The 12,778-nt window shown below is 39.1% G+C and overlaps 2 protein-coding genes across 9 annotated transcripts in view; one reads left to right on the top strand and one right to left on the bottom strand.

Moving 5' to 3' along the window:
* The first annotated feature begins 176 nt into the window (after positions 1 to 176).
* dnajc8 (DnaJ (Hsp40) homolog, subfamily C, member 8) lies at positions 177 to 4,105 on the top strand. The gene is made up of 9 exons (XM_005740697.1): positions 177 to 281; positions 808 to 909; positions 1,455 to 1,511; positions 1,624 to 1,690; positions 1,973 to 2,067; positions 2,182 to 2,253; positions 3,278 to 3,369; positions 3,509 to 3,584; positions 3,687 to 4,105. Exons 1-9 carry the CDS (start codon positions 210 to 212, stop codon positions 3,804 to 3,806), a joined length of 753 nt encoding a protein of 250 aa, XP_005740754.1. The 5' UTR covers positions 177 to 209; the 3' UTR covers positions 3,807 to 4,105.
* A 3,898-nt stretch (positions 4,106 to 8,003) lies between these two features.
* Positions 8,004 to 12,778, bottom strand: part of clk2a (CDC-like kinase 2a) — a 10,325-nt gene continuing 5,550 nt past the window's right edge. For all 8 annotated transcript variants that reach the window (XM_005740696.2, XM_005740694.2, XM_005740695.2 and 5 more), the window contains 8 exons: positions 12,461 to 12,577; positions 12,146 to 12,312; positions 11,582 to 11,676; positions 11,125 to 11,254; positions 10,071 to 10,153; positions 9,679 to 9,758; positions 9,478 to 9,568; positions 8,004 to 9,305 (listed from right to left, as the gene is read on the bottom strand). In XM_005740696.2, coding sequence (XP_005740753.1) covers positions 9,117 to 9,305; positions 9,478 to 9,568; positions 9,679 to 9,758; positions 10,071 to 10,153; positions 11,125 to 11,254; positions 11,582 to 11,676; positions 12,146 to 12,312; positions 12,461 to 12,577 — 952 coding nt within the window. In that variant the 3' untranslated portion in view covers positions 8,004 to 9,116. The remainder of the gene's footprint in view (positions 9,306 to 9,477; positions 9,569 to 9,678; positions 9,759 to 10,070; positions 10,154 to 11,124; positions 11,255 to 11,581; positions 11,677 to 12,145; positions 12,313 to 12,460; positions 12,578 to 12,778) is intronic.

Below are 12,778 nucleotides of genomic sequence, written 5' to 3'. Positions count from 1 at the left end.
AAAGTCTTCTAGTTCCTGTCATGTCAAAACATGCCAATGCAATGTTTTTAATTTGAAAAACTTTAAACCTTTCTAACCCAGCACATTCATTCACTTTCATATTTTTTCAATATTTAAAATTGTTATAAAACGTGTGCTTACGTTACGTAGGTTTATTTTTAATCTGTAGTCACGTGATGTCACGACGTCACATGTAAACCCGAGCGAAGATGGCGACCGCCGAGGGAGAGTCTTCTGTGCATAGTGTGTCGGATGAATTATTTCAAAATTTTTACACTGAGGTAAAGCAGATTTAAAGTTAGATTATTCACTTTAAAGTATCGGTTGCTGTCTTTGCACCGACTGAAGCCGGTTATTGAGCGATTACCGCGTTTATCACCTACGAGGCCTGCTGACATCAGCTAACGAGAAGCTAACGTTAAATGAGATGTTTGTGAGCAGCTTCAGTCTTCTGTTAGTACGGGAAAAAAACACCGTTATTTGGGCTTATTTTATTCATTATTATCAGCAGCTAGTACTACAAGCCATGTTACCTAAACTATGGCTTGTTTAATAGGAGTTACTGCGTTGGCTGGCCTTTTATGAAGCTGCTGCTGGGTCAGTGTATATGTTGACCTGTATTTATTTAATGAGGATAGCTTCCTGAAAAGATTAAGAGCATCCTTCTCGTTCTTCGTATTTCATTCTTCGGAGCTGGCTGACATAATTCAGAAGAAAATAAAAATGTATTCCGGAAGCCTTGTTTGCCAGGACCTTTGCATTGTGAAGTTTTTCACTGTTTTGTTTTGCTGCTATTCATTTTTAAAGGTGAAGCAGATCGAGAAGCGAGACTCTGTGTTAACCTCCAAGCAGCAGATTGACAGACTGCTCAGACCTGGCGCATCATACTTCAATCTCAACCCTTTTGAGGTAACCTAGTGCACTAATGGTGTCGTTTTTGTTTTGTTTTTAATTAATATTATCATTGTTAAATATGCTACCTATCAATGTATGTATGTAGCATATTTAATAATTCATTCACACTTCACTTCTAATTAACAAAGGAACTGCAATAATGTATATAGCTTTTAGGAACTTATGTAATTGATATTTATACTTGATGCTTCCTTATTATTTTCATATCTGTATCTTATTAGACCTAAATCAAAGAAGAGGAAACAATTTTAAAATGTACCCTTTTAAATGTTGTGCTGATCTTAGGAATCAAATCATGTTTTTTTTAAGTGACAGTCTTCCTTCATTCTGTGCAATAATTTTGACTCCTCATACTACTCACTCAGCCAATCTGAAAGGATCTGTGATTGACCAAAGTTACCTGTCAGGGACAAACTTTTCCAAAGCCTAATAACAGAACCCAAGAGTTATTATATTATTCAAAGCTCTAACTGCTTATGATGTATCAATGCTATGAGATCCAATGCTATTAACAATTGTCGATTTCAAATCTCTTTCAGGTTCTGCAAATTGATCCAGAGGCAACAGATGATGAACTGAAGAAAAGGTTTCGGGCGGTAAGGAAGTGTTATGGAGGAGAGGCTTTTCAGTGACCTCATTTTTACAGACATGGCGTGTTCTTTGCAATGCTGTTTTTGTTTTTAATTTTAAATCTCTTTTACTTGGCAGTTGTCCATTTTGGTCCATCCAGACAAAAATCAGGGCGATCCAGACAGAGCACAGAAAGCGTTCGAAGGTAACAATTCTCACGTACATCACTTATTGGCTTGTATTTTTGTACAGCTCCAAGTTAATTAAAATGGGTTTTATTGGCTATTTGGACACTCAATAAACTCTGGAGGAAAAAAAAAACAAAACCTAAAAACCAGTTTCTGTCTCATTGTTGTTTTTGTACAAATTAAAATAAAAAGTATGAAAACAACAATTTGACTTTGTTAGAGCCTCTGTGATACAGTTATCTGCTAATCTTACATTAAAACCACTCTTTAATCGAGCCTTAATGTTATACTATGTCCAGCTGTGGACAAGGCATACAAACTCTTACTGGATCCAGAGCAGAAGAAGAGAGCCTTAGATGTGATTCATGCAGGAAAGGAATATGTGGAGCATATGGTGAGTATTTTCCACCATGAAAACAAAATATCTAATGCGCGCCCCCCCCCTTTCCATGTTACTCAGTTTCATTATCTGGACTTTTTTAATGCGATGTTTCTTTATATTTTAAAGGTAAAAGAGAAAAGGAAACAGTTGAAGAAAGAAGGGAAACCACTGGATGTAGAGGAAGATGATCCCGAAATGGTAAGTTCTACTGAGGTACTGAGACTTTTATTATAATTTTATTGTAATTTCAGAACCACAATGTTTTAAAGGGAAGGCATGTGAAGAATAGTTCTGTCTTTATCACAAATTACTGGACTAGCAAGATGTAAAAAAAAGAGGGATCGTGCTAACACTGCAAACCAATAGCAGAGTTTTGCTCCAGGAAAGACATTGAAGTAAGTTGTCCCAAATTCAATAAATGTTGAGCAATGAAACAAACCAACAGAGGCCCAGAAGAGTGCAATCAAACAATGAGTTTATTAAAACACACACACTCCTTCCTCAGGAAGGAACCTTTATTTTTTAAATCTGATTTGACTGATGCGTGTAGTTTTTATGTGGCAGACACCATTGAAATTAAAGTACTTTGAATAAATGCCCAGCAGTGTTACCAAAAGGCAGTGATGGTGAATGAGTTTAAATACCTGTGATCATCTATCTAAAGTAACAGAGTGGTGAAGAGCAGAGTAGAGGGGGTCATTTGTGACAGAAGGATGAATAGGAAGGCTTTCAAGATGGTAGCGAGATCTCCTATGATGTATGAAAAAGCACTGACAAAAAGACGTCCAGAGGACCAGAATAGACAGGATTAGCAACAAGTAGATCAGAGGGACGGCTCGGGTTGAGCAGTTTGGAGACAAAATTAGAGAGGCAAGGCTCAGTTGGTTTGGACATGTGCAGAGGAGGGGTAGTAAATATACTGGATTGAAGATAGAGTTGCCAGACAAGAGGAAAGAGGGATGAGATCAGAAAGGATTTGTGGAAGTAGTGAAGGCTTTATGTGACAGAGGATAATAGGAATAGAGGTAAATGATCCACTGTGGTGATTGCTAAAGGGAACAGCTGAATTCACAGTTAGGTTAGTTCAGAATTGCCAGTTAACCTAACATGCAAACATGTGTCAGCCCTGGTTTAGTACTTGGGACCTTCTTGCTATGAGGAAACAGAGCTAACTACTGTACTTCATATCATACATGTGTTTTTTATTTTTCTTTCTCTCCAGTTCAAGCAAGCAGTGTACAAACAGACCATGAAGCTGTTTGCAGAGCTGGAAATCAAGAGAAAGGAGAGGGAAGCAAAGGAAATGCATGAAAGGTAATTGGTGGGATTTTTAAGAACTTGGTTGCTGCTCTGTATGACTAAAACATTCACCCGTCTTTACCACTTGGTAGTTTGTTTTAGAAACAGAGAATGTTTTCATTCATAACATCCTGGATTTCTCTCAATTTACCAGGAAAAGGGCGAGAGAAGAAGAAATCGAGGCAGCAGAGAACGCTAAGCGGCAGCGAGAGTGGCAGAAAAACTTTGAGGTGCGTTCTTGTATGCCAGTTGTTACGCATCTGTAAATAGAAACACGATGACTGTGCTATTTGGATTTCTTAATTGAAAAATAATATTTTTATTTTCTTCAGGAAACAAGAGATGGGCGTGTGGACAGCTGGAGGAACTTCCAGGCCAAAGGAAAAAGCAAAGAGAAGAAGAACAGGTCCTTCCTAAAGCCCCCTAAAGTCAAAATGGAACAGAGGGAATGATGTAAAACTGGACTTCACTCAATTAAAATCCACTGTTTAAATGAAAGAAACACTTCTGTGTATCCTCTCCTTGTTGTCTGCGGTCATCTGTGTAATCATCATCATCACAGCCATCAGCATTGTGTCGTAGGACAACATCCCGACCCCGACAGCTGTAGTTTTGTACTTGGCTTTTCTAATGTACATATTTATGATGTGGAGCTGGAGATCATACCTGCCCCGGTTAATAAAGAAATGATGCATCTTCCATTCGTGTGACAGAGGGTGGAAGCATGGTTTGCTGTCATTTGCTTTCTTGTTCTCCTTGTTTTGTTTTGTTTTTTTAATAAATCTTTGTCTTAACAAGCCTACTTCACTGTGGTCTCCAAAACTGTTAAAACTTGCAGAAAAAAGTGAAATAACTAGATTATGGGATACAGATATCTATAAGCTATGTGGCATCTATGCTTCTTATTATCTGGCTGTCATTGATTCCTTTTATAAGTAGAATATCAACTGGATACAAATTTACAAATGTGTTGTTGGAACAGGCATTCTTGTTGAGAACCTACATCTCTGTGCATGTCTTCTGTGTATTCATAATGTAAATTTAAGCAGCTCACCATTTTACTCCCAAGTGAATAGCAGCAGAAAATAAATTATCGAAAACTGCTTAGTTTCTGTTTTGGCTTTTTTTAAGGACAAAATGGAAAAAAAAAAGACTGAAAATGAACAGTGGGAAAATAAAATAAAAGTTTAATAATTCAGTTTTCTTTGCAGTTGTACTCAGCAAACATCATGAAACAATGGTGATAGCTACAGTCTATAATTTGTAAAACAAACATCAAAATAAGAAGCAGCATTGTCTGCCAAAGGAAAAAGAATACTTCAGAAAATACAAAGTAATATAAATATGTTTCCCGTCCTCTTGGGTTACATGGTGAGAGCCAGTCTCATTTTCTCCATCCAGTCTCATTTGCAGAAAAATTTGCAAAAGCATGTGGCTCATTGGAAAAAATCTGAACGTCTTTACGCGTCCCATCTCACATGACTTTGCACTGATCTCCTGCACCTGCACCAGGCGCCGTCACAGCAGGGGATGCATTAGTAGCCCCCATCAATCCATCCAGACTGAGGCCCTGAAAGGCTCCAAAGAAGGAGTCGTCCTTGGCCGGGGTCGGTTTCCTCCTGGAAGCGTTGCTCTGCTGCAGGCACAGGTGTTCAGGTTAGATAATGACACGCTGATAAGTCCGTAGCATTTGAATGTAGCTGCTCACTTACCCGTGGGAGGCAGTGATGGCTCCTGAAGTGAGTTTTCCTGACAGCCCTTTCAGCGTTCTTCTTGGCCAGCATGGCTTGCTGACGTTTCCTTTGGCAAACAGCAAAGAGCAACATTTAGCGTGGCACATGGGCGAGGAGCTTATTCATGTGAGGAAGAGTCTTATCCTCACTAAGCATGGTCTGTCTGGCCAAGAGTCTTAGCTTGATGACAAGATAGTAACTGAAAATCATTGTTTTCTTAAAATACAACAGCAACTCTAACTCCTGTTTATTGTATTGCAAAGAAAGCTAAAAGTGATCGTGAAAAACTCCACACACCCTGGCAAAACCACATTAAAAACTGAAATTCAATCAATCACATGAATGCTTCTGTTTAATTTATTTATTTATTTTTACCTTTCCCTCTTCAGTTCATCCTGGTAAGCTCTGAGCCAGGAGTCTGGCACTTTTTGGCTGTTGCAGGGAACGCTTCTCCTCCTGCTGAAGCTCCTCCTGCGGGTGAAGCTGCTTCTGCGGACAGACTGGCTCCTCCCGGCGCCCCTCTTGGCGGTGCTTTTCCCCGACACACAGCTGGTGAACTGCTTCAGGGGAGCGCCCAGTGACATTAAGGAATCCATTTGCGGCGTTTGTAGATGTCGCTTGATTTATCAGGTAGACTTTTCCGAGTATTTAAGGCAATATCAGCATGAAGGTGCGCCTCTTTGTTTGGGATAAATATTCAGCAGAAGTGAGGCTTTTATTGGAGACTGTAATCTGCAAATAAAAAGTACAAGCAGAGAAAACTTTAATATCTCTATATTGAAATTTAAAAAAAAGAAAAAAATACTATCCATCCTTTATTTGGAAAAGTCTTTGTCTGTGTCCATCAAAAAGAGACACCCTAAAGTCACAATTTTACAAAACATGTTGCACATGGTTTAAAGAAACAATGACTGACCTTTGTGCGTTCTCCTGTAGACACAATGGGCTGATGGTATCATTTGTCAAAGCTGTAAAGCAAAGGATCCATTTAATGCTCTGCTGCCAGCACTTCAGCTTGTGTACCTGTAGACACCTCCGCTCCGCAGCGCTCTGCTCTTATGTGGATTTGACTGATGACCTTGCAGGTCTCCAAATTGGATTAACTGAGGACGCAACAGTCGCTTATCTCATTAACAGCAGAGTAGCTGCAAACAAATCTGCACATGCAAACAGATGCTTAAAAAATTTACATCCAGGGGACTGACGATGACTAAGCTACACTTAGTTGAAAATTTTCATTGTCAATTTTAGCAGCTGATGAAATTATTTGGAAACAGGGTCAGAGGAAGCCTGACAGATGGGAGCTGATCAAGTGGAAGGCGGAGGATGACGCTTTTATGACGCACAGAGAACGACTTCTACCCAAAGACGAGACAGTTTCATTGACTGGAAGGATCAATTTCATTCACAGATTCGCTTCATTCACAGTGAACTCAGACAAATTCAGGCCTAGAGAGAAACAGCATTCACAGTGTCTGAAATCCCAAACCATGCACTACATACTCAATATTTTTACTACTGTTCATGTCACTTACAGAGCATCACGTGTTAATGGTTATCCAACAACCTGTGCGAGACCAAGCAATCATTAACAAATTGGCACCTTATTTTTAAACACTATAAAGATTTACCATAAAGATTGAGCTGCCAGCTGTGACTCTTAAATTCTGTTACTGCTGCACTGCTTTTATAGATTTATACGCCAGTGTAGTATCCAGTGCCACATACTCTAATATTTACCTGGAAATAGTATGCATTTAAAGTACTGCTACACACTGCAATTATATACACATACTAAGGGTAAGACTCTCATTATTGAAGCATACTAAATACTATATTAGTGTGGAATTTCAGACAGTCTCAGCCTGCCCACACCACTATGAATCACCTGTGTTTGATGCTACAAGAGTGCATTTCTACCATACAGATTATTTCCATTCTGCATATGAAGGTTTTTACATTTAACACAAAGAACTGGACATTCCTCAGGTTGTTAGAAAACGTGAGAAAATGACCAGAAAACCTACATCCCACATCTTTGTATGTCAGTCAAGCACAGTTTCAATTAAACAGATTCAGTTTTATCATTTTCTCTTAAGGTTAATGCATAGCAGGGTTTCTAGTCGGTCTGCTGTTGTTTGAGAAAGAATGGGGACAGCGAGGTTAATAAAAGTACTAATAAAAGTACTGACAGGTGGGGAAGTCTACATGACGATCCATCTATACACCTGTTGCAACAGATCTTGTGCTCAGCTCTCTTCTGCTCCTCAGGGGGTGACAGCTGAGCGTAGACTTAAAAGGGTAATGACAGAGAGATTAGTTAACAGGATAGGACTGGTGGAGGAAAAACATCCGACAGTCGCTGCCAAAAAAACCCCTGTCATTAGGGTTTTTTTTTTTTTATTTTATCAGTGTATGCAAAATGCCTAAAACTATTAAACAGTTAAGATACTTGGAAACCAGGATGAAAATTATCCCATTTTAAAAAAAAGAATACACTTAAAAAGACCCTGACTCTAGTGATAGAGTCTAAAGTGTGGCTGATGATCCAGAGAAGAGTGCCCCAGAATAATTTGCTATAAAATCAGACTTCAGTAATCTGAAAATGCAGGTGGTAAAATGTGCAAATGATAAAATCTGATATGAATGAATCGCTTGCATCTCAATTAAGATGAAAGCTTTTAGTGCCAGTGGAATCCAAGAGACAGTTTGCAGTAAAAATGTGAAAGATTTAAAGAAATTACTTCAAATTAGAAAATAATACTCACCATTTTCCTTTTGTTCACTCAACCATCCAAAGACCTGTGTGACAGCTACGCAGGTCATCCAGCAGAGGCATCGCTGAGGTAAGAAACAGAAATGGTAACCACCTTTAATTTTATCACAGGCCCAAACGGACACAGCGGAAACCAGAAGCCTTTGGCAAGGAGGACTTTTAATTCTACACAATAATACATATATACAGTTTTATACGCTTTAATTTCATACAAAAAAAACAAGTCATGTACAGGTTGGCGGTGGGGACTATGACCTAGAAGAACTCATAATAAATACCATCAACAGGGGCTGTGTGCTTAACCTCGATAGAGAGACGTCAGGTCTAAAAATGTCAAACATGGAAAAGGCAGTTATTGGGTTATTGGAGTTTGAATGAGTGGGAATGTTCCCACAACTAATGCTTACGTAAACCACTGAGCAAAACATAAACGCGTCGCCCACTCCATCCAACAGACACACACTCTCACACCCAGAAATCATTGCATGACAACATATTTATCATATAAGAGAGGCAGCAAAGGCCCATGTAGGGGGAGTGTCCCGTCATTATTATCTTCTTACATTACTGGTGAATAGTAATAAACCCACTAATTTATGGCAGATTCTCCATATAGGGGACATTTCTTTTATAAAACAAGAAGTCTATGTGCAGGTCTTTAATTAACAACGTAGACAAGAAGTTGAGACACTTGCCTCTGCCACAGATGTTTGCAATACTTTCCAATTTGAATGATCAGATGTTTGTATAACAGAATCTCTTCTCCATGTCTCCTTTTTTTACCCTTTCCTTTCACTTCAGAATCGGAAGACTTTTCCATCTCCAAAGCTGATTCTTTTTTTGATGACAGACTCTGGTAGCATTTCCTTATTTTCTTTACATGCTGGTTAAAATAACAGGTAAACAGAAAGAAGGGTGGAAGGTGTTTCAGAAGTCTAAAGGAAGACAGGAGCTGCATAGTGGGCTACTTTGGATACAAACAATCTTCCATTTAAAGATTTTTTTTTTTGCCTCTGCCGAGGTGAGAACTAGAAAAGACTTCACTTTTTCCCTCACATCTTCTGTGGCTTATTTTTAGTCTCTGCTGCAAAAACATGCCTCTTGTGGCTACAGAGATTGACGCCAGAGGAGCGAGAAGTTAAGGTGTCCATGCTTTAATGACAGATGAGGCCCCAATTTATTCAACAGTTCCCACTGCTCCACACAGAAAGGACTGTAAACCCTTCATCATTCAGTCTTTGGAGGGTTGTGGGTCACCGGCTGATGTCCCGGTTGCCCTCCCAGCTCTTGGTGCCTGCAGCCTCACTGATCCCTAAGTTCTCAAAGAAAGGGTGTTTTAGAGAGTCAGCCAGTGCAAGCCTCTTGGAGGGCTCATACTCCAACATGCTTTCGATGAGGTCAAACAGCTGGTGGTGCTCTTCCGCCTCGGACAGCAGATATCGCTGAAAGAAGGGGGAAAAAAGAAAAAAGGAAAAAAAAAAGTGGAAATTAGTGGCAATAAAATAAAATAAAAAACTCCAACATGAAATACAAGAAACATCTGTTGCATCATACAGGGAACTTTTCATCCCCGCTAATCATCAAATTCATGCCCTTCTCACTCACTCCACTTACCCGTAATGGTTTGCAGTTTTCTCTAACATATTTTCCCGCTGAGGAGCTCTCATCCCAATCAAGACGACCACGATAGAAGTATTTCTGCTTCCTGAGAGAGCAAGATGAGTTTAAAATGTTGCTTTAAAAATATGTTTGCATCAGGCACATTTTTAATTTTTTCACATTTTTTCCTTTACTTGTGTTTTTATGTTCTCTTACCGAGTCTTACGAATCATCCTGGAGGGCACTGGTCCCAGGATTCTTTCCATCATAGCCAAATGTTCCCTGTTGTCATGAGTCTGCAAAAAATATAAGATAAGCAAGAATGAGAGGGGAAAAGACTCACACAGAAAGGAAGAGAGTGATTCAGTAGATAATCAGAATTTAACTACTTCAGGTTCTGCTGTTGCATATGGTGTCTTCGGTTTTAGAGAGCTCACCAGTGGCAAGGGTTCATTCTTACCAGCACTGAATAATTGTACACTTGCATTTACAAGGACCCATTTACATTAGAGCTTTAACTAATAGTTGAGATTTCAGCAAATAAATCAGTTTACAAAAAGTAAATAAAAGGCGTATTCTGCTGAAACAAACTGTGTGCTGCCGTGTACCTGAAACAAAGTGAAGCCCAAGTAGTACTCAAACAGGATACAGCCAATGCTCCACACATCGCAGGGATGACTCCAGCCCAGCTCTGAAACACAAAAGTATAAGTACACTAAACCACCACAGGATTACAAGAGGACAGGATTACCACCTTGTGATTGTAAGCGTCCCACAACCAGCCACGTTTTAATTTACATCCATTTCTGGCCAGATTCACTCAGTGTTTGCAGTGAAGACTGGGAATGAATTTAACAGGAAAGACAGACACACACACTCTCTACTTCTAAGTTTAGGCTTAAAACTTTCCTTTTTGACAAAGCATATAACTTGGGGCTGGACCAGGTAACTGTGAATATTGAGTATCAAGCCTGGTTCTGCCAGAGATTTCTTCCTGTTTAAAGGGTTTCTTTTCCTCCAAAAGTTTTTCGTTTGCACCGTCACCAAAGTGTGTTTTTGGTCATTTGGTCATTAACAGACCAGAAATTATATATCAGCACAATCTCTGTTTCTATCTCCCACTTATAATGCCCGGGAACGTGTTTTTGAACAACATTATGTTACAGTCAGTTGATCTTTTATCATCAATTACTTATCAGTACATTGTTGAGTTTAAAGCAACATGCACGCTGGAAAGGATTCGCATGCTTGCTGAAGTCACACAAAAAACATTCAAATGATCCAATTTGTTTTTGATGTGAGTCATTTTGCACTCCTTACATCAACCAGCCCCAATTTATCTCAGCATAAACTGCTTTCAGTAGATACTTATTGTACCACTGATGATACACTTGTGTAAAAGTGAGTATTTCACATACTTGAATATCACATATCATAAATCCCATTTGCTTTTCCTAACAGAGCAATCAGCCTGTGCCTGTTTGAACCAGTTTCTTTTTTTTTGTTTGTTTGCTTTTTAAAATAACTTCAAAGTAAACTTTTGGTCTTCCAGGCAAAGCATATTGTGTCAACTGAAAAAGCCACAGCTGCTCATGTGACAGGGCCAAAGATTTGTGGATATAATCACAAAACCATCTACTGCACATCTATAGCAGTTCTCACCTAATATGACCTCAGGGGCACGGTAATGCCGCGTGGACACAATGGTGCTGTGGTGCTCGTGGTCAAATGTGGCACTGCCAAAGTCCACCACGCGTACTGCTGTGCTCTTAACAGTCCGCTCCTCTCGTTTCTGGAAGATGACACGCATGTTTTTCAGAAATGCCCATCTTTCTCTCAGGAGTAAATCTGCAGTAGAGAAGCTTAGCTTTTTCCCCCCTTAAAATATAGCAACACGTGTTTTCATATCTATTCATCATAACTGCCAGCAATAAGTAACAGGAAAACTTTCCTCCACCTACAAGAAAGGTGATACATTTTCATAAAAAACTTTTTTTTCTCTTCATATGTAAAATGAACAAAAAGTAGCCCTTAAGTTTTGGAACCAACCTGCCTATAAACAAATATGATTGTTGGGTTTTTGTTTTGTTTTTTTTAAACTGTTTTCCTTGACTCTTACCTTCTCTACGTTGTAGGACATGGTGAAGTCTGAGTTGACAAACAGGATGTTCTCAGGCTTGAGGTCTGTATGTGTCAGCTTATTGTCGTGGAGAACTACGGAGGTAAAAAGCAACCTTCACTGATTAAGTTATTCAAAATTGTCAGTTACCTTGCATCACTTTATACAAACTGTCTACTCACCATTTATTACAACATATAATACTAATCATAATCATAATACTAATAGAAAAGCATCAGAAAAGCACTACTAGAATATCTCAGTAAAACCAACATGAGAACATTAACAACAGTAAACAAGTTAAAGGGCTTGGTGAGGATATGTAGCTTTTATTTACTAAAGACAAACTTGATAAGTCAGTGGGGCCAACACCCTTTTTGCTATGATGCCCTCCTGTGGTAAATGTCTACCACAAACACCAGATGATTTGAACAAGTATAATCATCAAGTCAAAAGCTAAATTACAGCTCAAGTTATAAGAATCAATGTCTTCCCTTTTCACAGTATTCCTAATTCCCATACAATTTATCTGTAAATTTCACAGACCATAAAGATACAACTTACATTTCACAGCAAGACAGATTTGGTAGGCCATGTGTCTGACGTGACCAATTGAGTAGGGCAGGTAGTTGTTTTCCTTCAGAAAGTCAAAGGTGCTCAGAGCTAGCAGCTCAAAGGAGATGCACATGTGACCGTGGTAGTCAAACCAGTCATACATCTGTACACATAAACTGCAAGACAGACAAAGCATGGGAGGTTCAGGGAGTGAGCTGACAAATTCACTTCAATCACGTAAACCAGCTTAAACCTCGGAGTGAACACAAGACACTAAGCAATACAGGTTTAACCACAGTGCCGTATGACTGAGTCAGAACTCACAATTTGTTATCCGGATCCTTTTCATTGATCTTCTCCAGTACATTGATCTCCAAGCGAGCTGCTTCCTTGTATTTCTCCACATTCTTGATAATTTTCAGAGCAACGTGGGCTCCTCCCCTGTAAAACACAAAAGATTATGAATACAAACACTACCGTGATGAAACACACAACATGCCTTAATTTTTTTTTTTTTTTATGTAATCCCTGTGTGCAGCCCTGAATGCTAAACACTAGCACTTGTTTATTTATAGATTCAAGACAGAGTAGTTAACCGCCTGGCTATGAGAGCAAAGGCTCCAATTATCAAGTTATTTATAG

This window comes from Pundamilia nyererei, unplaced genomic scaffold (genome assembly GCF_000239375.1).
Source record: "Pundamilia nyererei isolate P.nyererei 1_Seehausen unplaced genomic scaffold, PunNye1.0 scaffold00102, whole genome shotgun sequence".
Taxonomy (NCBI): Eukaryota; Metazoa; Chordata; class Actinopteri; order Cichliformes; family Cichlidae; genus Pundamilia; species Pundamilia nyererei.
Note: the sequence above shows the minus strand (reverse complement) of the source record. Positions and strands in the feature narration are given on the sequence as shown.